Source organism: Hippopotamus amphibius, chromosome X (genome assembly GCF_030028045.1).
Source record: "Hippopotamus amphibius kiboko isolate mHipAmp2 chromosome X, mHipAmp2.hap2, whole genome shotgun sequence".
Taxonomy (NCBI): Eukaryota; Metazoa; Chordata; class Mammalia; order Artiodactyla; family Hippopotamidae; genus Hippopotamus; species Hippopotamus amphibius.
Genome location: NC_080203.1, coordinates 77,242,144 through 77,267,934, shown reverse-complemented (window position 1 = coordinate 77,267,934; position 25,791 = coordinate 77,242,144). Strand labels below are relative to the sequence as shown.

The 25,791-nt window shown below is 36.0% G+C and overlaps 1 protein-coding gene across 1 annotated transcript in view; it reads right to left on the bottom strand.

Moving 5' to 3' along the window:
• Window positions 1-25,791, bottom strand: part of TEX11 (testis expressed 11) — a 338,452-nt gene that overhangs the window by 106,028 nt on the left and 206,633 nt on the right. The window contains exons 15-17 of the mRNA XM_057717635.1: window positions 22,084-22,235; window positions 19,273-19,358; window positions 15,040-15,177 (exon numbers count right to left, since the gene is read on the bottom strand). Of these exons, the coding sequence (XP_057573618.1) occupies window positions 15,040-15,177; window positions 19,273-19,358; window positions 22,084-22,235 (376 nt within the window). The remainder of the gene's footprint in view (window positions 1-15,039; window positions 15,178-19,272; window positions 19,359-22,083; window positions 22,236-25,791) is intronic.

Sequence of the window (25,791 nt, the reverse complement as noted above, 5' to 3'; positions counted from 1 at the left end):
TCTTGACCAAATTGTGTGGTGGATTTTGACTTAAGAGTGGAATTTTGGATAGCTCGGGAGTTAGAGAATCATCTCAGGCTTGTCTGAAATGGCTCACGCCTCATCAATCCAAACCAATACCCCGCTGGGCCATATACTCCGGGATTGGGAAAGATCTGGACAACAGGAATTAAAAGGAAAAAACTTAGTAGGTTATATAATCAGGTTTGGCCACAATATGAGTTAGGAAATTTAAAATGGAGTGAAGTACCCTACGTTCAAATTTTCATGGCCTTGTATCTAGGCAATGGAACCAAAAAGGAATTTAAGGCGTGCGTAGCTCACAGGGGTAACTCTAGGAAGGACATAGAGGACATGTTAACTGACCCACCCTACAGGGCCATGGATCCGAAACAAACGTGGATCCCTCCTCCCCCAAGGTACAGGCCCCTTTGCCTATGCATTTCATGGCCCAGTCTGCCCCAGACATCAGGCGCAAAATTCAGAAAACAACTGCTGGTCCTCAGACTCTGATGAATGATGTGCTCCAATTGGCTTATTTGGTTTTCGATAATAGGGATATGGCCAAAAAGGCTGAACACACCCAGAGAAATATGCAAAAGGCCCAAATGATTGCAGTGGCTTTGTCTGCTCAGAGACCACCAAAGGGGAAGCTGGTTTTTCTGGGCCAATCTGGCCCTGGCAGATCACAAGCCTCATAGGTACACCTACAAGGTCAGCATACCCTGTGTGAACAAATGTGGCACCAGAGGGAGGATTGTGATCAATGTGCCCTTTGCAAACAGCCAGGGCATTGGAAGAGGGAATGCCCCAGGAGCCAGAGAGTGATGCTCCTTGGCCACTGATGGTTTTGTAAACAGAAGACTAAAGGGGCCCGAGGCCGAAAGTGGCTCTGCCTAGAGATACCATCTACATAACTAATGTTGAGCCTTGGGTGGTCATTGATGTGGCAGGCCTCATGATAGAATTTCTTGTAGACACTGGTGCAACCTTCTCGGTCTTAACCCAAAGGATTGGAAACCTTAGCAATCATAAGGAATACATAATGGGATTGTCAGGGAAGAGACAGGGCACACTTTCCTGGAACCCCTCTTGTGTAAGATCAATGGCCAGCTGTTTTTACATTCCTTTCAGTTTGTGCCTGACCAATCCCCTTAATGAGAAGAGATTTATTAACTAAGTTAGGAGCACCCTGTTTCTTGAGGGGCAAGGGAACCACCCTCATCACCAAATTGTTCTAACAAAAAGCAAAAAGGAACAGATAAAATCTGAAGCTAAAATAGAAGCCTTAGTAGACCCTGGAATATGGAATATTGAGGTTCTGGGCTTGGCCAAAGATATCCAGCTGGTGATTATTAAGTAAAAAGGGTTACACAGTATCTAAATATAAGGTACAAAATTTTTAAACCTAGGGAAGATCCTCAAAAATGTTTGTAAATAGATTACCAAAATAGGAGGCCACTGGTCTGACTAAACTGACCATAGCTGATATTCAGAGCCTGATAGGAATTTTGGAAGAGGCCTTCTCTCCTAAGCTAAACGAGGAAAAGCAAAACTTTCCAACAGGTGAATGGGTATGTCAGTCCTTCAGTATCATTGAGGTAACCACCTAATTCATTGAAAAAGAAAAAAAAAACTGTCCTTGTTTTACAAATGCAGTCTTTATAGGACCAGAGGTATGGCTCCAAAAATAATCCGAAGCCCACCAATCCTTTTACCATTCCCTTAAATCTTTTCTATTTATCTTAAGAGGCTTGTAAGTACTAAACAATGGGGAAACAAAGTCATCCTAAGAGGAACTTGCCTATACCTTTGAGATGCAAATGTCCTAGCTGGTCTTCTAAGGAACGCTTATCTCTGACATCTTTTTAAATGCAAATTTTAAAAAAGAGGATAAAGTAATTTAGAATTTGACTCATCAAGGATAAACAGAAATCCTAAGTGTCTTTTCTGTAAACACTAGTAAAGAGGGCTTAGCTTCTAGATAGGTGACCTTGATTTGTTCCATCTGCCAGAAGCCCAATTTGAATCCAATCCCTTGTAACTGAGGGGTTTTATGTTGTACATGACTCAGGACTGAAATTTTGGAATAGGAACTATGAGGCCTCTGTGTTTGTGTGTTCATATGTATCTATATGTGTGTTATAGGTGTATAGTATTGCCAAAAATTAATTCGTAAAAGAGCTCTACTGAATTTGCTTTTAAAAAATTAAGTGCTTATATAAATACTCAGAAAATAACCTGGCCAGAATGAATTTCAGGTTCATGTCATCTGGAAAATATTCACTACTAAACTGATATCTCGCATTGAAGGTGGCTTAAACTTGTTGGTTTGATTAATATAGACATGCCTTTACAGTCATCAGTATTGAGTATAATACTTCTGTTGTACCTAGGTTTACTAGAGGTCAAATAAAACCTTATTCTGTTATAAATTTGTCAACAAGAAAAGTAACTCAACGTGAAAAAAAGTTTTTAAGGGAAGTAAGATGTATGTTTTCAGTAAAAGAAGGTGGGAGGAATGAGAAAAAAAGTATTGAAAAGAGTTGTGCTGATCAGGATTTTCTAAGATTGGATTAAATTTAGTTGGCTAAATGGATTTTGTTGGCAGAGGGCTGAGACAAGACTGGATTTGGTTTCCCCCTCCAAAGTTTTCTTGAAATGCTGCTTTTAATAACAGACAGTATGAGTTTCTTTGCCTTTAAGTGATCTGTACTTGCTTTTGAGATCGCTTGTAACTTTGGTTAAGGAATAAGTATTGTCTCACCTATGATCTTATTTGACCAAGGGTTTTAAAACTTTTTGACAAACTTCCCAAATATCAAATTTTAATTAAGTTTCTTTTGATTTCCAGCTAACTGTGGGGGTACTTTAGAGGGGCCCTGAGGTATCTTAAAGAGAAATATTCAACTAGGATTATTTGGTATGTTAAGTTAAATGTAATCATACATTACTCTGGTTATTGAAACCAAGTTTGTTTTTCAATTACACTGTAATCAGATGTTTAATCATGCTTTTTAAGTCTTTTGTCATTTATAGATATTTTTGTACTCTGATGCTATTACAAAAAGTGCTTCATCATCAAGGATATTCATAGAAAGGCTATAGAAGCAGTTACAACAGTTCCACACCAAGATGATGGCTATGCGAGGATTCCCGCCCTTACTGACTTAAAAGAGGAGCTGTCTTGTCCCCTGGGCCCCTAGATCAGGCATCCAGAGATTCTTACTCCCTGACAGGCAGGGTTGACACACCTACTCAGCCTTGAAGCAGTTACAGAAGACGGACCATGGACCATTGCACTTCTGCTTCCTATAAAAAGATGGGAGTAAAATCTCTGAGGGGGGAATGAAACAGGAGGGAAGGGGGCAGGGCACAACCTTTGAAAGAATGACATAGCCTGAGGACATGACATAAACTGATAGAACCAAATGGGTCCAAGATGGCGGACAAGGACAAGTCAACTTCTACTAGACCTTGAGCCTCAGTATATGCTCCCTGTAACACATCAGCAAGCTAAATGACACACCCACAGGCTCCATGACAGTTCCAAGGCTGACCATAAGGATCAAAAAGTGAGCAGTGGCCCAATTCCTGGATTCCCTGCTCTTTCCTGAAATAGCTGGAATACTCCTCCCACTCATCAGCCCATGAAATTACCCAACCCTATAAAAACTGACAACCCCATACCCTGGTGCAGCTCTCGCCTTCTGAGATGGCCCACACTCTGTCTGTGGAGTGTGTTTCTCTCTAAATAAATCCACTTCTTAACAATCAAAAAAAAAAAAAAAGAAAGAAAGAGCGTAAAAACACTTCCACAGAAAATGAAAGCATGCCAGAAATATGTGCCCACAAAACAGATCAAAACTGTAACTGACTATTTCAAAATGAGGTAAAAGACATTAAGAAAAATGATATAAGATATGAACAGCATAAAACAGAAAAACTCAGAAATGAGGTGCTAGAGCTCAGGAAAAAAACATAGAATAACCATATGATCCAACAAGTCTACTCCTAGGTATATACCCAAAAGAATTTAAAGTAGGGACTCAGATACTTGTACACCCTTATTCATAGCAGCATTATTCACAATAGCCAAAAGGTGGAAGCAACCCAAGCGTCCATTGACAGATAAATGGATAAACAAAAAGTGGTATTCAATGGAATATTATTCAGTCCTAGAAAGGCAGGGGATTCTGACACATGCCACAACATGGATAAAAATTGAAGACATTATGCTATGTGAAATATGCCAGTCACAAATGGACAAACTGCATAATTCTACTTCTATGAGGTACTTAAAATAGTCCAAGTCACAGAGACAGAGCATAGAATTGTGTTGCCAGGGGTTGAGAAATGGGGAGAGTGGGGAGTTATTGTTTAATGGGCACACAGTTTCAGTTTTGTGTGATGAAAAGAGTTCTAGAGATGGATAGTGGTGGTGGTTGCACAATATTGTGTACAGTATGTACTTAATGCCACTGAACTGTACACTTAAAAATGGTTAAGATGGTAAATTTTACAATTAAAAAATCAATTGTATTTCTATATGCTAGCAATAAACAATTGGAAATTAAAATTAATAAAGTAATACCATTTGCAATTTCATCAAAATATGAATTATTTGGGATAAAGTTAACAAAATATGTGCAAGATTTTTATGCTGAAAAGCATAAGCTATTGATGAGAGAAATTAAAGATGACCTAAATAGAGAGCTATGCTGTGTTAATAGGTTGGAACACAGAACTATTATGATGTTAACTGTCCTCAAAATGACCTATAGATTCAATGCAATCCCAATAAAAATCCTACCAACCAATTTTGGAGTAATTAACAGGCTGCTTTTACAATTCGTGTAAAAATATAAAGGACTTAGAGTAGCCAAAAGATTCTGAGAAAGAACAAAGTTGAGGACTTACACAGCTTGATTTGAAGACTTACTATAAAAGTACAATAATCAAGAAAATGAGGTATTAGCATAAGGAAAGACACACAGAATCAACAGAACAGAGTACAGAAGCAGATCCAAATATTTATGATCGATTATTGATTTTTGACATAAATACCAAGCAATTCAACTGGGTAAGAACAGTCTTTCAACATTGGTGCTAGAACAACATATCTATATGGGAAAAAATGAACCTTGATCTCCCCCCTGTCCCACACACACAAACTCAAAATGGATCATAGGCCAAAACATAAAAGCTAAAAACTATAAAATTTATAGAAGAAAGCACAGGAGAAAGATTTTGCCATCTTGGAGCAGGCAAAGATTTCTTAGGACACAATAAACATAAACCATAAAAGAAGAATACAATAAATTTGATTTTACTAAAAGAGATCCCACAAAATACCTCTAGGATTGTTAAAGTGAGACGAAAGATACCATATGTTGACAAAGATGTGGATGAACTGGCACTCTCATTCACTGCTGGCAGAAACGTAAAATGGCACAATTCCTTTGGAAAACATCTTGATGGTTTCTTGGAAATACACTCACCATGTGACCCAGCAATTCTACTTCTAGATATTTCCCCAAGAGAAATCAAAACAAATATCCATACAAAGACTTTTACATTGAAAGCTCATGGTAGTTTTATTCATAATAGCCTCAAACTGGAAACAACCAAAATGTCCATCAACAGATGAGTGACTCTCTAAAATATTATGTTGAGTGAAAGAAGCCAGACCCTCCCCTCCCAAAAACACCATGCATACTGTATGATTCCATGTATATGAAACTCTAGAAAATATAATCTAATCAAGAGTGATAGAAAGCATATCAGTCATTGCCTAGGGCTGGGAGTAGAGATGGGGATTGACTGGGAAGGAGCACAAGGGAATCTTTTAGGGTAACGAAAGTATTCTACATATAGATTGGTGTACTGGGTCCACTGGGGTATATATTTGTCAAAATCATCTAACAGTATGATTTGTAAAGGTCTCTTTAGTTCTAAAATTCAATCATCTATGAACTTATAAACCTATAAAATCTCCTTTGACTATTACAGATTTTTATCATATTACACTGGTACCTTAAAACAATATGGTTGGAAAAGACCTCAAAGTGCTATTAGTCAAAAAATTCTTCTAATGCCTGAATCTTCTCTATAACATTCACAGCAAGTAGTCACTCAGTCTCTGCTTAAATACCTTGAGAGGGAGTTCACTGTATCTTAAGAAAATCCATTTTAGTTTTTGGACAGGTCTAATTATTAGACAGAGTTTCCTTATGATTACCTGAAATCTCACTCCTTATAGGATTCACCTATGGAAACATGCATGGAATAAATTTAATTCTTTTCTCCCTGACAGCCATTCAAGTATTAGGAGGGAGCTATCATGTTCTTCCCAAATCTTCCAAGTTTAACGCCCACATTTCCTTTAACTATTCTTCAAATAAGATGGTTTTGGGTGCTCTCATCATCCTGAGTGCCTTCCCCTTGACACGTTACGGTTTGTCAACATCCTCCTTCAAAAGTTTTGCCCCCCAGTCCAATACAATACTTCAGGTATGCTGTAACCAGAGCAGACTACAGGGTGATTACCACTCTTCTATATATTATATTTCTATTGGTGCTACTTAATTTCCATGAACTTTCTTGGCAGTATTGGCTTATGTTGAGCTTAGAGTCAACCAACAACCCCAAATGTTCCACATGTGCTGCTGCTAAGCCACTTTTCATCTATTCTGTTCCTATATGGTTGGATTCAAGCACTAGATGTTATGTTGTTCTTTGTTTGCCTTCATCTTTTTAGAATGGGCTCATCATTTCAGCCTGTGGAGGTGCCTTCAGATCTGACTCTGTCTTCTAACACATTAGTTACTCTTTTTGGCTTTAGGTCATATATACATTCAATCAACATTCACAAAAGGTCCTCATTTACATATTATTATTCTAAATTCATATGGTATATACCACACAATTTGATATTCAGTTGCATACTTTTTACTTTCTAATTACTTCATATGTGTAAATCTTGTTTTAACAATTATATTTTAAGCTTATCTTTAGAAAGGATCATGTCTTCTACTTATTCTACAGTATGAGGCATAGCTTAGGTATTCAGTAAGTATTTGTTGACTTAAACCCTAAATTACAGTGTTTTTACATTATGGCTGTAAGAAGAATGAGTCACAATTGACCTTCATCTCATGGTCACTTAAATGCTAACTTTCTTTTACATCCATACAGATACATTTGTGGGAAAGGCTATACTTGCCAAAGCATCACAAATCGCTTCAAAATCATTGATGAGCTATTATTATTATATACAAACAAAGGCCACAGTGCCATCTAGTGAACATTACTAGTTTACCTCTGCTGATCACAAGCTCATTTTCACTCCTATAATGGGAAGGCATGATTTTTAGAACTTTATACAGCAAATAGAACTGGTATAAAACTAGCACACGAGTCATGGTTGTTTCACTTTAAGTCATATAAATATTCTATAAATAGTCTCATCTTAGGGCTTTTGTAAGTCTTAGGACCATACTGTACTTTGAGATAATGCTTTAATTTTATCAATCTATAGTAATACCAATGACATTCATGTACCTAAACTGCAGTTGCAAGCTGAGGATGGAATTTCTGTACTGAGTTAAAGAGTACTCAAATGTGTATTACTATTAACTTACAGACTATCACCAAAACAATCCATTATCCTGCCCCTAACAAAAATTAAAGCTTTATTATGATCTGCAGCAAATCCTACTGTATCAAGTTGTGATAAATTCCTCCTATACTTGTAACCCAAGCTCATTTCCCCCATACTAAGTCTGTCCATTCAAACCTATGACTATCACAAACCAAACATTTTAAAATCTCCAAAAATAATATAATAAAATTAGGGTATTGGGCTTAAGGTGCTATAAATTCCCCAAAGGCAGAGTTGATGTCTATGAAACTACACAGTTTAATACTGCCTCATAAAAAGTACTAGAGATGCTCAATAGATAATGGCAGTCAAAAATTTACATTTATACAACTTAGAAAATAAACTAAAGAAATTACCTAAATTTAGCACTGTTATCTCAAAATGATGTCACCAAATGCATGAACTGATGAATCTGTAACATAATCTACTAAGAGTTCAGAGGAATATATTCTCCAACTCCTTTAACCCACACAAATTAACTTCTGAACTATGATTCAGTATTTCATGTTAAAAAGAAAGGAACTGAGCTAGAAAAAGGAATAATGGGGTGATTTTTAAAATAACATAATCTCATTCAGTTCTGATAATCAAAGGCACTCACAGATCTTGATCACTTTTAATTTCCAATTATCCACCGTATCAAGGACAGAAATAGCATGAACAAATGGAATTCCTATATTAGGGAGATTGATTGACAGGTATTTATGGAATCTCTATGACTATTTTTTAATGTAATGAGTGCTTACTATGCATTAGGCTTTATGCTAGATATCAGAGAAAATAAAGTAAGATATGGTCCTAGCTTCAAGGAGATAGGGATTTAATAGAGAGCTAAGACAGGTATACAAATAACTAGAATACAAGGCAGAACATAACTACCTAGTGTTACAACATCTTAGAGGAAGACCAAGACTCAGAAATTTCCTTAGGAAGCTAAGACTGTCATTGGGATCTAGGCTTTGAAAAAGGAATTTCAAAAGGTAGGGGTGCACAGAAGAGGTGACCTGCAATGGTGAAGTATGGAAAAAGTTACAGAGATAGAAAAGTACAGATCATGGTTAGGAGGCAGCAAGTACTCCAGTTGGGTACATGTGTAGGAGAAATTAAATAAGATTATTTTATTTAAAGATTATGGAGGACTTTAAGGAATTTGGTCTTTATTTACAGGGAGCCACTGAGAATTATTAAGCAATACACAATAATCAGAAGATTATTCCAATAGTCTTAGAGGTAACAAGGGCTTGGACTAGGGTAGTGAGGTAAAGATGGAAGAGCAGACAGCTGGCAAAAGTATTGCAGAGGTAAAGCTGACCAGATGTGGCACATGACTGAATACAGGGGGAGAAGAAAGAATTCATGAATTAAGATTTCAGTCTTAGACAGCTGTATATACCCAAAGACAGTAGAAAAGTGGATGTGAGCTATGAGAGAAATCAGCGCTAGAGATATGGATTTGGGAATGGAGAACTGAAGCTAAGAAAACAGTGGATGAATTACTGAGGGGATAGCGTACAATAGAAATAAAAGAAGGGACCACAGAATAAATTGGACAAATGTATACTGAAAACTTACCATGTACCAAGCATGTTCACGGGTGTTAAAGATAAAATAGAGAATGAGATAAACATAGTACCTGCCCTATCCAACATTTACTTGGGAAAAGATACCACCAATAACATAAATAGAAAAGGAGTAGTCAGAGCAATAGCATTAAGAGAGTATGTCATACATAGAAAACAAACTTACAATTACCAAAGAGGAAAGGAGGTGGGGGAGGGATAAATTAGGAGTTTGAGATTAGCAGATAGAAACTACTATATATATAAAAGATAAACAATAATGTCCTACTGTATAGCATAGGGAACTATATTCAATATCTTGTAATAAACAATAATGGAAAAGAACATGAAAAAGATATATATAGATAGCTCAGAATCACTTTGTTATACACCAGAAACTAACAATACAACACTGTAAATCTACCATACTTCGATAAAAAAGAGTATTTCACTAGAAGTCAAAGAGAAAGTTTCCAGAAGGAAAAAGTAGTAGTATATTCTTTTGTGCTAGAGAGACCAGAAGGACTGAGATAAGAAGGACTGAGAAAAAAAAAATTATTAGACTTGATCATTAAAGGGTCACTAGTGATATTCAAAAGAGCAGTTTATAGAATCATAGATGCAAAAATCATCAAGAGGGGAGTAGGTGGTGAGGCCAGAAACCTTAGAGTCATTCTCGTCACTTTTTTTCTCTCCTATCCTACATCTGGTATGTCAGAGAATTCTGTCAGCTTTACTTTCATATTCTATCCAGAATCTGACCACTTCTCACCACCCACACTTCCTTCATCCTGGTCCATGCCACCATCATCTCTTGCCTAGATTATTTCAGTGGCCTCCTAACTGATCTCCCTGCTTCCACAATGGCATCCAGCTCAGTCTATTCAACACAGTAGCCAAGTGATTTTATTAAAATGCAAGTCAAATCTTGTCACTCCTCTGCCCCAAACTCCCCCACTGGCTCCCCATCTCAGAGTTAATGACACAAATCTTTACAATGAACTACAAGGTCTTTCTTACATGATCTATTTCCCCACTACCTCCTTGATCACATCTCCTACTTTCCCTAATATTCCCTCTGCTCCAGCCACTCTAGTCTCTTTGCTGTTCCTCAAACACCACACATATGTTCCTACCCCCACACCCCACAGCCTTTGCACTTGCTACTCCCTCTGTCTAGAATGCTCTTTTTAAAGATATCCTCATAGCCAGATCCCTCATTTCCTCAGGTCTCTACTCAAAAATTACCTTCTCACTGAGGCTTTCTCTGGCCACCTTGTTTAAAATTCCAACCCTTCATTCCTCCTCTAAAACATTTTAATACCACCCTTTCCTACTTAGTTTTCTCTTTAGCACTTATCACTATCTAATATAAGAGGGGTCAGCAAACTATAGCCTTTGGGCTACATCCAGCCTACCATCTATCAAGCTAAGTTTTACTTTTTTTAAAAGGTTGAAAAAAATCAAAAGATGAATAATAATTTATGGCACAAAAATTATATGAAATTCAAATTTCAGTGTTCCTAAATATAAAATTTTGTTGGAACAAAGCCATGCCAATTTATTTACATATGGTCTATGGCTGCTTTCATGGTACAACAGCAGAACTGAGTAGCTGCAAGAGAGACTGTATGGCCTAGAAAACCTAAAATATTTACTACCTGGTTCTGTACAAAAAATTTGCTGACCTCTCTAATATACCATAATATTTATCTTTTTATTGTCTGTCTCTCCTAGCAGAATATAAACTCTGTGGGGGTAGGGGGTTTTGTCTATTTGGTTCACTACTATACCACCAATGCCTAGGATAGTATTTAACATGTAGTAGATAGTTAATAAATATTTTTTGAATGAATGAATACTAAAAAAATATAGGCAGTAATTTTAGGTTATAAAGTTTGGTGTTGAAAGGAAGGACAAACTATAATTTGGGGAGGATGACAAGGTTGAAGGAAGGTTTTTGGATAAAGAAGGCCTTAAAACAATTGTAGTGACAGGGAAAGGAATAGTAGAGGGAGAAGGATTAAAGAGATAGGGTTGAGATTTGTAGAGAAGGTCCCCTGGGAAAGTTACTTCTTTCTTAGATATAAGTGAGAAGAATGAATGCACAAATCAAAAAATGGGAGGAAGACTTAAGCATTTCTCCAAAGAAGACATAGAGATGACCAAGAGGCACATGAAAAGATGTTCAACATCACTAATTATTAGAGAAATGCAAATCAAAACTACAATGAGGTATCACCTCACACTGGTTAGAATGGGCATCAACAGAAAATTTACAAAAAATAAATTCTCAGGAGGGTGTGGAGAAAAGCGAACCCTCTTGCATGGTTTGTGGGAATGTAAATTGATACAGCCACTATGGAGAATAGTATGGAGGTTCCTTGAAAAACTAAAAATACAATTACCATATGACCCAGCAATCCTATTACTGGGCATATACCCAGAGAAAACGGTAATTCAAAAAGACACATGCATCCCAATGTTCATTGCAGCACTATTTACAATAGCCAGGTCATGGAAGCAACCTAAATGTCCATCGACAGATGAATGGATAAAGAAGATGTGGTACATGTATACAAGGGGATATTACTTAGCCATAAAAAGGACCAAAATTGGGTCATCTGTAGAGACACAGATGGACCTAGAGACTGTCATACAGAGTGAAGGCAGAAAAAGAAAAACAAATATCATATATTAACGCATATATGCTGAATCTAGAAAAATGGTACAGATGAACCAGTTTGCAAGACAGGTATAGAGACACAGATGCAGAGAAAAAACATATGGAAACTAAGGGGGGAGGGAGGGTGGGATGAAATGGGAGATTGGGATTGACATATATACATTAATATGTATCACAGAGATAACTAATGAGAGCCTGCTGTATAGCACAGGGAAATCTACTTCACTTTGCTGTACAGTAGAAACTAACACAACATTGTAAAACAACTATACCCCAATTAAAAAAAAAAAAGAACGAATGGATAAAGAGGAGAGAAGTTGATGAAGTTCATGTTAGTGGCTACAAGCCCAGAAAATTATAAGATAAGGTTTTCTGCTAAAAGGAAGGATAAGGCATAGGGGCTTAGGGATAAAGAAATGTTTTGGAATCACCAAGGATTGGTGAGGAGTATGACAGAAAGTCAACAACAGTCAGTTTTATTTAGTGCCTATGTGAAAGAAATTTTAGCAGATTCAATAAACATGGCTTCATAAGATTTCTGAACAATGCTCAAGTAGATCTGGGAAGGAGTGAAAAAAAAAGCAGACAATGAAAACTAACAAGGCTAGATGGGAATAGCAAAATAGTAAAATATGATGAACTGTGTAATTTTTTCACCTTTCTATCTGTCTTACTGTGTAGGAGAGTATTCCTTACATATGGAGGGTATCAAATCAATATCCGCTAAGTTTAAGACAGGAAGGATGAAATGGAGAAATATACGAACAGTAATCAACAAGGCAATTTGGCCTTAAATGATATAGTCACAAACTGAGTATACATATTAGGACCTGCCTGGTTTCCTGCTATTCTTCCCCTTCTTACTACTAACACCATTTGAACTCCCAATTATAGGCTCAGTCCTACACTAGGCTCTAGGACCAAACTTGACATTAGTTAGAGGAAATTTAAGAAGCACTGCTTCAAGTCTTGGAAGACTATATCATCTATTCACTTTGTATTCTTTTTCCGGTAATTGCATCCCAGTCTGGCTCCCTATGCCTAAGCCCCACTCTTTTTTTTTTTTTAATTTATTTTTTTGGGGGGTACACCAGGTTCAATCATCTGTTTTTATACACATATCCCCATATTCCCTCCCTTCCTTGACTCCCCCCCCTCGAGTTCCCCCTACCCTCCCTGCCCCAGTCCTCTAAGGCATCTTCCATCCTCGAGTTGGACTCCCTTTGTTATACAACAACTTCCCACTGACTATTTTACAGTTGGTAGTATATATATGTCTGTGCTACTCTCTCGCTTCGTCTCAGTTTCCCCTTCACCCCCCGCCCCCTCCCATACCTCGAGTTCTCCAGTCCATTCTCTGTATCTGCATCCTTGTTCTTGTCACTGAGTTCATCAGTACCATTTTTAGATTCCGTATATGTGAGTTAGCATACAATATTTGTCCTTCTCTTTCTGACTTACTTCACTATGTATGACAGATTGTAGTTCTATCCACCTCATTACATATAGCTCCATCTCATCCCTTTTTATAGCTGAGTAATATTCCATTGTATATATATGCCACATCTTCTGTATCCATGCATTTGTTGATGCTAAGCCCCACTCTTAAAAAGAGCCTCATGTCCCAGCCACTTTAGGTTTGGAGCTTGACCTTGCTCTTTATAGTCTATCTACACATACCCCTAGTGATGCAAAGATTTGAATCCTGTATCTGAGTCCAAATCTCTATGATTGAAGACCTGTTCCCTGCTGATATGCTTATGTGATGCCAACTATCTATGTGCCTAATTATGGAATCTTTCCAACACTTAAATTTCCCCCATTGCCATAATCTTCTGATCTGCCCATTAGCATACCCTGATGCCAGCTGCTTGGCTGAGTTTAAGGCAACTAACTTCAGAGACTATCATAGTATCTCATACTATGTTCTTTCTATCTTGATTAGCTGATTAGATATCCTTCCTTGGCCTGCAGATGCATCCACCCCCCAGCTGGCATGCCTAGCTCCAGGTCCAGGTCCTTCCCAATCTGCCAGGTTAACATAAATCATAGAAGTTACAAAAGCTTTGTGATTACCTTCTTTACAGGTGTTTAAGTAAGCAGCAGGAAACTATCTTTCTGAAACAGTTAATGGTATTCTGAGCAGAAATATAATGAATTAGGTAACAAAATCTATGTGCCATCTTCTTTTCAGGTCTTTAAGTAAATAGTAGTCAGCTATCCTTCTGAAACACTTAAATGCTAGCCTGTGTAGAAATATGATGAATTAAGTAAACTTTCAACTTTTCTTTCAGGACTATGAATTTATAACAAACTAAATGGTAAATATTCTTTTGAAAGAAAATCTGAAGTATTTACTCAGATAAACAACCCTTCAAAGTAAACAAATCTTCAAAGAAAATGTCTAAAATTACAACTCTCAATCACATATTTCCCCTAAATTTGTTATTAAAACTTAAAAATCAACAAAAACCTTCATATTTTATCTGGGTCCATACTTGTCCTTGTTTTTCATCCTACCACATGACAATACATCCCCCCATTATGTACATACTATATGATAACCAAAGGACGAAATGTCCCAATTGCTTTGCGAAATACGAATGGCTCTATTCCCAAACAAGTTTTATCTCTTTTACCTTCTAGAATTTTGTCCTGATAAGAAATCAATTGCTGAACATTTTTTAGAGTGGTTGGAAAGGCAAGAGACAACCCAGAAAGTAAAAGAATGATATTTCATCCAAGTATTTGCTCTCACTGAATGCCTGACAAAAAAAAAAAATGTGTACCTTAAAATTTACTCTGCTTCAAAGGACAATACTGCAGATGGTTAGTAGCAGATAACTTTGTTCATGAATTCCAATGATATATTACCTTTCAGAACAGAGTGCTGAAAATAAACAGTAGGTAATGAAATTAAGAGTCTCCAAATTCTCTATCCTTTTGGGAAGTTCTACTCATTAATGTTTACAGTGTGCAAGTCAGGAAAATATCAATTTGACTTTGTCCTGTATGAAGGAACTCTCAGACATCCTAACCTAACAGCCAAGAAGTCACACCACTGCAACCATCTCTCTGCCATTGCCTATAACAACATTTGCTGCCTCTGAAAAACAGATAAATCAAAGGACCTTATCAAATTGTTCCAGATGCAGGTAACAAGAAGCCATGTTCCTCTGTAGCTTGGCCAAGTCCAGATCCATTTGATCAGTTGCATAAAATCTCAGAGAATAATAGTACCAGTGTAGGGCATCAGCATAATCTTGTACCTAAAGTTTAAAAAGAAATAACAGAGTCACAGAGATATCTCTATATTTGACCCTAATTGTTCCAAGTCACCTCTAGAAACAAACAAAAAAAAAATGGCATTGTTTACATCTTTAGGCAACCAAAACACAACATCCTCTTTAGTTGAATGCTAAGTGCCTTTTATTATCAGTCTTGATCAATATAAGTAATAGATATGTGGCCATAATATAAGTGGCAATCAATATTTTCTCTTCTTCCCTCACTTTAGAAGTTTCACAGAAACCATCAACAAAATGAAAAAGCAACCTATGAAATCAGAGAAAATATTTGCGATATTTTGGGGGGTTAATATCCAAAATATATAAGGAACTCCTACAACTTAGTAGCAAAAAATAAAAACAAAAAACAAAGCCTGATTAAAAATGGGCAAAGGAACTGGACAGACTTTTCCAAAGAAGGCATACAAATGGCCAATAGGTGCATGAAAATGTGTTCAACATCACTAACCATCAGGGAAATGCAAATCAAAACCACAATGAGATATCACCTCACATCTGCTACAATGGCTAGCATCAGAAAGACAAGTGCTAACAAATGGTAGTGAGGATGTAGAGAAAAGGGAAATCTTGTACACTGTTGGTGGGACTGTAAACTGGTATGGCTACTGAGGAAAACTGTATGGAGGTTTCTCAAGAAACTAAAAATAGAACTACCATACAATCCAGTAATCCCACTTCTGGGTATATAGCCAAAGAAAATGAAATCATTATCTCAAAGAGATATTTGTACACCCATGTCCATGTCGTTTTCTGATGAACATGGATAAAGAAAATATGGTATATGTATGCAATGGAATATTAGCCATAAAAAGAAGGAAATCCTGCCATTTGTGACAACATGGATGAAACTGGAGGACATTATGATAAATGAAATAAGCCAGAAAAAGACAAATACTGCATAGTATCACTTATATGTAGAACCTGAAGTAAAGAAAGAAAAGTCGAACTCATAGAAACATAGAGTAGAAGGGTGGTTTCCAAGGGTTTGGGGGTGGGGGAAATGGAGAATGGTTGGTAAAAGGGTACAAACTTTCAGTTATAAGATGAAATAGGTCCAAGGATCTAATATATGCATTAGATACATGGTGACTATAGTTGAAAAAACTGGATTGTATAATTGAATTTTGCTAAGGGAGCAGACCTTAAATGTTCTCCCCATAAAAAAATGGTAAATATGTGAGGTAATGAACGTGTTAAATAAATCAGTTGTTAGAACTCTTTCACAATGTATATGTATATCAAATCAAATCATCACGTTGTGCACTTCAATCATAATTTTGTCAATTGTACCTCAATAAAGCTGAAAAAAAAGAAATTCACATGTGGGATGAAGAGTCTGAGAGGGTGGTGAGCCACCCTAGAACACTCAGAATACAATTTAAAACTTATTAAAAGAACAATGATAAACATTTTAAAAGAGAACACCCATAACTTACCATTCTAATACAGCAATTTTCATTTTTACACATTCTATTTTAACTTTACCCTTTTGTATTTTTATATAGTTGTAATCATATCTTATATTACAATTTCATTTTCTATTCTTTCCATTTAACTTTATATTGTAAATATTAATCTAAGTTGCTATGTAGGATAAGAAAATGTAGGGTATTTAGTAAATTTCCAAGTTTTTCACTATTTTAATTAAATGCTATGTTTTAATAATGCTATGTTTAACAAAAATATTTTCTTACTTTTGAGGCACTTTGAAATTTTCAATGGTAAGAAGCTATCAGGAAAAATCTGATAGAAATAACCTGAATAACTTTTTTTAACATAAAAGAAAGTTGATTGCTCATGCGAACCAAGGTAAGGTAGATGAGTCCCCTGTAGCCTATCAAGAAACTTCACATTTTTCAATAAAAGACAGGAGTAATTAGTAACTGAAAGGAATAAAACTCACTCCTACTAGAAACAATTGTGCTGAGTAGGTATAACACTGCCTTGACTAGCTAGAATTAAGATTACATCCTTCTCCAGTGTTGGAAATGGGAGTTAAAAAATTATCTTGCAAGACTGGAAAATGAGGGAAAAATAGATTCAATACAAGAAGGGAATTCTGAAATAATTTTTCACCTGCTCAGTAAAGAAATAAAGGCCCTCAAAAAGAAAATAAGAATATCATTCTATTTTGCAGCACCTTAAGGTATAAAACAAGATGTTTTGATATATGTATACACTATGAAATGACCACCACAATCAATTAACGTATCCATCCTTCTGCAATGTCTAATCAGATGTTAATACTATCTAGTATATTTTTCATCCTAGACATACTTTTCACCTCTGGAAGTTTGATTTGGGTCTTTTATATCTTCCATGACTCTACTTAACTTTTTGAATATATGGAGTACAATTATAAGAGCTATTTTAATGTCCTCTCTTAATGCTAACTTCTATGTTAATTTCAGTTGTTGCTTCTCTTCATTATAGGTTGTGTTTTCATGCCTCTTTGTATGCTTGGTAATTTATTATTGGATGCCAGACGTTATGAATTTTACCTTGTTGCGTGCTGAATAGTTCTGCATTCTAATAAATATTCTTGACCTTTACTCTGGCAAGCACTTAAATTCCTTGGGATCAACTTGATCCTTTCAGGCCATATTTTTATGATTTTTCAGGTAGGTCTGGAACAATGCTCAGTTTAGGATTAATTATTCCCTACTACTGAAACAAGACCTTTCTGAGTTCTCTACCCAATGTCCCATGAATTAGAAGTTTTCCAGTCTGGCTGTTATGAACAGGTTCTATTCCCAGACCTGTGTGAGTGCCAGGCACTGTTCCCTCTAATACTTTTAGATAATGACTCCCCTGGCTTTAGGTATTTTTATTCCCTATCATCCTGATCAGTACTCTGCTAAACACTTGAGAAGGACTCTGATTGTTGGAGTTCTCTTTCTTGCTCTGCTCTCCTCTCTGATACTCTGCCCTATGGACTCTAGCTACCTTGGTCTTCCCAGACTCTCAGCTCCATCTTCTCAACTTAGGAAGCCAGCTAGGATCCACTTCAGTTTCCATTTCTATGCTACAGCCTGGAAACTCAAGGTAGTAAGCTGAATAGTTGCAGTGCTCACCTATTTCCTATCTACCAGAGATCACTCTCCATTGCCTGATGTCCAGTGTCTTAGAAACCATTTTTGCATGTATTTTGTCTTATTTTTTGGAGGTAGGGAGAGGGAGCAAGCTGTTATTCAAGCAAGGACATAAACCTGGTCTCTGTTACATCTTGGTTGGAAGTGGAAATCCACAGAAACAGTACATCCTTTCTTATATATAGACACACAAATGCATACAGATTAGAAGGCAAGGTACTAACATTTTAAGAGTTACCGGATTAAGAATGACTAAAAGTATCTGTGGTTTCAAATTTTCTACAGTAAACCTGGACTGTTTTGTAAAAAGAAAAAATATCACTACTTTTTTTTTGTATTTTTATTATACCATAATGCTTTTAAAAGGCTTTTTTAGAACAGTTTTAGGTTCACAGCAAAATTGAGAGGAATGTACAGATATCTGCTATATACCTCCTGACCCCACACATGTATAGCCTCCCCTATCATCAACATCCTCCACGAGAGCCGGTACATTTGTTACAACTGATGAACTTACATTAAGGTTCACTCTTGGTGTTGTACCTTCTATGGGTTGAGACAAATGGATAATGATATGCATCCATAATTATAGTATCATTCAAAGTATTTTCACTGCCCTAAAAATCCTTTGTGCTCCACACCTCAATTTTTAAAGGAAATAAAACCCTCTGACTTTCTTGTTCCTCATGTTAAAAAAAATTAGTTTCCTATATCTTAATATGAGCGATGTCATTTCCCTACACTGTAAACTCCCAATGGGGATGAATCACATCTTAGTATTTTTAACTAAATTCTTGTCCAATGCCCATTAATACTCTACGTTATAATTTTTTTAATAAATAGTACCTAAGCAGAAAGAGATTTTTAAAGTATTTGATGTTCTATCATTTCTACAGTGAACACACTGTTTTATTTGTTGGGGTGAAGAAAGAATATAAAGAATGAAAATAGACTATTCCCAAACCTCAAAACTTCTGGCAGCTTTTCTCCATAGAATGTTTTGTAAATAGCCTACTAAGTTTGTTGTCAGTCGTCTTCCTGTTTGGTGACCTGAAAAAAAAAAAAAAAAAAAACAAGCTGTAAAAACAAGAATCAAGATCTATTACATTAAATAAAGAGCACTAAATGTATTCAGAACCCACATTCAGACAGGTTTTCATCATCAATTTTAGATTTACTAGCAAAGTTGATTATATAATACAGAGTTTGCTAGAATCACTGTAATTCGCCCATCAATCTGTAATAGTTTTCCAGCCTAGTCTCTTTTTAACGTATTTTCTATGTTTCAAATTTGATCATCATCTGGTACCTTAATGGTATTATCAATGAACAGACAGCAATGCTAGAAATCATTAGTAAGAAGTGTTTATACTATTTTGTACTAACTAGATCAGATCAAGTTCACAAGAAAGGCCAATTATACCTTAAAGCCTTTGTGTGGGAAGACATTCAGGAGCCTTTCTGAAACCTTGAAAATGTTAAAGTATGTGGGCTGAGCAATGGGATTCAGAATGTCCTGCTTGAGCAGTGGAGGAGCTGAGGGTGCGGGGCGTGGAGACTAATATCACCCTGTTTGGCCCTGAAGGATGGCTGGTTAGCCAAAGACGGGTAAGATTCCTCAGAGGAGGAACAACCTAAGACAGGCACAGTCGCAGAGGGGCCAACAGGGGTGGGGCACAGACCCCTAATATCTGAGAGAGGTCTCCTGCCCCCAGGGCTGTTTTACTCTCCATGCCCAGCTCAAATCCACACCCAGCTCAAATCCACACCTGCTCAATTCCGACCCAGGAGGCAAACAAAGATAATTGCCCCAGTCATGTGAGGCCTTTGATTGTTTATGGGAGTAACCTGAGAATGTTAGCCGAGAAACCAATAAAAGCAACGTGGGATGAGTCAGCAAGGCTCTTGACCCTAGCGGTCTTGAGTCCCCTGGTCCCACTTTTCTCTTCAGTCTATGTCTGTGTTTTCTTCAAGCTTGCGGCACCCGTCACTCACCTTGAGTCGCCGAGCTGGTCTCGGCACCTTTGTAAAATACTTTAAGACCACATTTACACATAAACTCTATTACTTTAAATTGTAACTCATGTCTGATCATTTCTGGTCTAGACATTTACAGGGTTCAAATGCATTAGCACATACTAAAGTAAAGTTTAAGCTACAATAGAATTCTATACCCCTTTCACTTCCACCCCTTTGGCACTATCAATTTCCACGAAAATCTTGATTATAAAACTGCGAGTCTCTGACCCCTCAGCAGACATAGTTTGTTCCATGACTTAGTTAAAAATACTCACACGAGAGAAAAAAGATATGTAAAATATCTACTTAAAATATGACAATATTTTGAAAGTATACGTGTATAATTATATACTATAATATAATTTTGGCTAACTGTAATCTTAGAAAATTAGTTATTCTGGATAACAAAGTTTTCTAGTTAACTGGGAGTTTACTTTCATTAAACATAAATTTTTTTTTAATTTTAAAAAGTCTAAAGCAAAGTTCTTAATTTTCTAAAAATGTTTTATGAATTATGTTTTTCTAAACATACTTTCTAGTTTTCTGAAGCACAATTTAACTTGTGCTTGACTATTCAAGGTCAACACTAACAACTATTGTATTTTATTATACTGTTAGTATATCATAATGATGCCTTCAGTAATTATTATATAGTACAGATTATTATATTTTTTTAAATATTTAAAATTGCTTTATACAATTTATAAGGTTTTCCCTCTCTTGTGATCAGGTTATCTGTATGTTTCCCTGTAGGTCCTTTCTCCTTTTATAATATGCTACCATTAAAATGCTGAGGGTTGGAAAACCAGAATAACCAAGTTTATCAACACTGGGTCTAAAAATAACGGGATTCTTAGAAAGGATATGGAGGAAGGGTGTCATAAGTAAAATATAGTTTATAGAAACTAGAGTTCAAAAGACTCTTAGAGATTATCTAGTCAAAAGACTTACTTTAAAAAAATTCAATGACTTTGTTTTTACAAAAACATGATATATAATTATAAAAATTCAAGCAATCTGTTAAAAAAACAGACAGCAATAAATCACCTAAACTGCCACCACTCAGAATAAATTCCAGTGTTAACATTAGTGACTATCATTCCAGTTATATCTCTCTATATACAGAGAGCTGGAAGGGCAGATCAGGGCAAGAATTTTCTAATAATGGGATCGTACTATCTGTGTTCTTCAGGGAACAGGGTTCTGCAGAGAGATGGGGGATTAATGGAATGCTGAGATTTGGCTCTACATCTCTGCTTTAACCACAGCAACTCTAGTCTGTTTTATGGGGGGCAGGGTTCATATATAATTGCATCATAAAAGGATGCTGTTGCTGCTAAAAAGAAGTTAAAAACTAGGAATATAGTTCACAACCTTCATTTTATAGCTGTAAAAAACCAAGATCCAGAGATATTATTGACTTGCCTGAAGGTACACAGCTAATTTGAGATCAAACTGAAATATGGAATTAGGCTTATAACCTCACAATTTTCCATTACACATGAGTTTTAAGCTCAGAGGTTTGTCTGTTTTTGTTGATATTTTGTTATCTTTGTTTAGTTTTCATTCTAGCTTGTCAGATATATGGAATCTGGATAGGTGAGTTGTTACAGTCAAAGGGTATTAAGGAGAAAAAAAAAAGTGAGAAAAGGAAAAAAATCTGTTGACCTGAGGATTTTGCTACTGTATTGACATTCATCTTAGAATTACATGCATATTAACACCTTTCTAAAACACCTGCAGAAAATCTACTGACCTTTAATGATTTCTTCAATCTTCTCCTTGGCAAGCATTTCTTCCTTCCTTTGTAAAAGCATGTCAATGTGGAACAGTTGAGCTTTACCAATATTTTCTGATGACTTAAAACGTTCACAGATAATCTTCAGGAAATAAAACCCAACAGATGCTCTGTTCAATGAGACACAATTTTAAGTGGTGTGAATAAAATAACTTTTTTTAAATTAATGAAGCTAAAGTTTGTGTATGAGCAAAACAGGAAAGATAAAACTGTATCTGAGCTTAGGTAATATCATTAAATGTCTAAATAAGCCTATTTGTCAACAACAAATTATTTAATTCAATTGCTGATTCTATCATGCCACAAACATTTTTTTATGAATACATAGAGTCAGATAATCATTTCTCTACTACTAATTTATTTTTTTTCTCCAAAACTTATGCCAATTTATAAATATTGGAACATGAAATCCATTAAGTGAAGATACATGAACTGACATTAGAAATTTACCAGTCCCTTGTCGTGAGAACTTTAGGATCTACTCTCTTAGCAACTTTCAACCACAGAGGCACTGTTTACTATAGTCATCATGTACATTACATCCCCAGTATTAATTTATCTTATAACTGGAAGTTTCTAACTTTTGACCGCCTTCTCAAGTCATTATGCTGGATAGCTTAAACTTACACAGTGCTGAATGTCAACTATACCTCAATAAAACTGAAAGAATAAAAAGAAATTTACCAATTCCCTATGCCAACAATTCCTTTAAAAATTTAAATATGCTTCATTACACAAATAATATACCAGTAGATAATGATTATTTTAAATGCAAACAGTTCATGGATTGGAAGACTCAATATTGTTAAGATGGCAAAACTCCCCAAGTGATCTACAGATGTAATGCAATCCCTATGAAAATCTCAATGACATTTTTTGCAGAAATGGAAAACTCCATCCGAAAAATCATACAAAATATCAAGGTACCCGGAAGAGCCAAAACAATTCTGAAACAGAAGAAAAAACCTGGAATACTCATACTTCATGATTTCAAAATTTTCTACAAAGATACAATAATCAAAACAGTGTGGTACTAGAATAAAGACAAATATACACCAATGGAACAGAAAAGAGTCTAAAAATAAATTCTCGCATATATGGGTGCTAAGAGCTTTCCATGGAGGGAAAAAATTGTCTTTTCAATAAATGGTGCTGGGACAACTGGATATCTATAAGCAAAAGAATGAAATTGGACCTTGAACTTACACCATACACAAAAATGAACTCAACATGGATGAAAGACCTAAACGGAATAGCTACAGTATTAAACTTCTTTTAAAAATTTTTAAACAAATATTTATTATATTATATTATATTATATTATTTATTTAGGCTGCATCAGGTCTTAGCTGAGCCATGCAGGATCTTCACTGAGGCATGCAGTATCTTTCATTGTGGCATGCAGGCTCTTCATTGTGTCATACGGGCTTCTCTCTAGCTGTGGCATGCAGGTTTTCTCTCTCTAGTTGTGGTGCATGGGCTCCAGGGTACATGGCCTCTGCAATTGTGGCAGCAAGTTCCAGAGCACGTGAGCTGTAGTTTGTGGCATACGGGCTCTCTAGTTGAAGTGCATGAGCTCAGTAGTTTTGCTGCACAGGCTTAGCTGCCCCACAGCATGTGGGATCTTACTTCCCTGACCAGGGATCAAACCCTCATCACCTGCACTGGAAATCGGATTCTTTACCACTGGACCACCAGGACAGTCCCTAAAATATTAAACTTTTAGAAGAAAATATAGGGGAAAATCTTTACAACACTGGATTTGGCAATGATTTCTTTGATATAACACCAAAAGCACAAGTAACAAAAATAAAAATAAATTGGACTACATCAAAATTTAAAAATCTTGTGTATGAAAGAATACAATCAGAGTGAAAAGGCAACCTATGAAATGGGAGAAAATATTTGCAAATCATACATCTGACACAGAGTTAATATCCAGACATATAAAGAACTGCTAAAACTCAACAACAAAAAACCAGCTGACTTAAAAATGGGCAACAGGCTCAAAAATCACATGAAAAGATACTCGACATCACTAATCATTAGGGAAATGCAAATCAAAGCCACAATGAAATACCACCTCACATCCATTAGGATGGCTACTGTCAAAAAAACAAAAAATAACAAGCGTTGGCAACACTGTGGAAAAACTGGAAACCTTGTGCACTGTTGGAATGTAAAATGGTGCAGCCACTATGGAAAACTGCATGGTGATTCCTTTAAAAAATTAAAAACAATTTCATTATTATGCACTAATTCTACTTTTGGGTATAAACCTCAAATAACTGAAAGCCTGCTCAAAGAAATATTTTTACACCCATGTGCATAGCAGTGTTATACACAACAGCCAAAAGCAGAAGTAATACAAGTCTCCATTTATGGATGAATGGATAAACAAAATGCAGTATATATACACAGTGGAATATTATTCAGCCTTTCAAAAGGAGGAAATTCTGACACATGCTATAACATGGATGAACCTTCAACACACTACACTAAATGAAATACAATAGTCAGAAAATGACAAATAGTGTATGATTCCACTAATATGTGGTACCAACAGTAGTCAAATTCATAGAGGCAGAAAGAATGGTATATGCCAGGTACTGGGAAAGGGGAGAACAGGGAATTGATACTTAATGGGTACAAAGTCTCAATTTTGCAAGATGAAAAGAGCTCTGGAGTTAGGTTAATGTACTTAACAATATGACTGTTAACTGTAACAAACAATGTGAATGTTCTTAACACTGAGGAACTGTACACTTAAAAATAGTTAAGATAGTATGTTTCATGCTTCGTATTTTACCACAATTTAAAACTTAAAAAATTTAAATAAAAAATGAAAAGATTATATGGGTGTTGAACTCTGTCAAAAGCTTTTCCTGCATCTATTGAGATGATCATACGGTTTTCGTTCTTCAGTTTGTTAATGTGGTTTATAACATTGATAGATTTGCATATACTGAAGAATCCTTGCAACCCTGGCATAAATCCCACTTGAACAGTGTGTCTGATCCTCTTAATCTGTTGTTGAATTTGTTGAGGATTTTTGCATGTCTGTTCATCAGTGACATTAGCCTACAGTTTTCTTTTATGGGGATAACTTTCTCTGGTTTTGATATCAGGGTGATGGTGGCCTCGTAGAATGAGCTTGGGAGTTTTCCTTCCTCTGAAATTTTTTGGAAGAGTTTCAGAAGGGTAGGTGTTAACTCTTCTCTAAATGTTTGATAGAATTCACCTGTGAAGCCATCTGGTCCTAGACTTCTCTTTGTGGGAAGATTTTTAATGTTTCAATTTCAGTACTTGTGATTGGTCTGTTCATATTTTCTATTTCTTCCTGGCTCAGTCTTGGAAGGTTGTATCTTTCTAAGAATTTGTTCATTTCCCCCAGGTTGTCCTTTTTATTGGCATATAGTTCCTTGTAGTAATCTCTTATGATCCTCTGTACTTATGTGGTATCCATTATAACCTCCCCTTTTTCATTTCTACTTTTATTGATTCAAATCCTCTCCATTTTTTTCTGATGAGTCTGGCTAAAGGTTTATCAATTTTGTTTATCTTCTCAAAGAACCAGCATTTAGTTTCATTGAACTTTGCTATTGTTTTCCTTGTCTGTTTCATTTATTTCTGCTGTTATCGTTATGATTTCTTTCCTTCTACTAA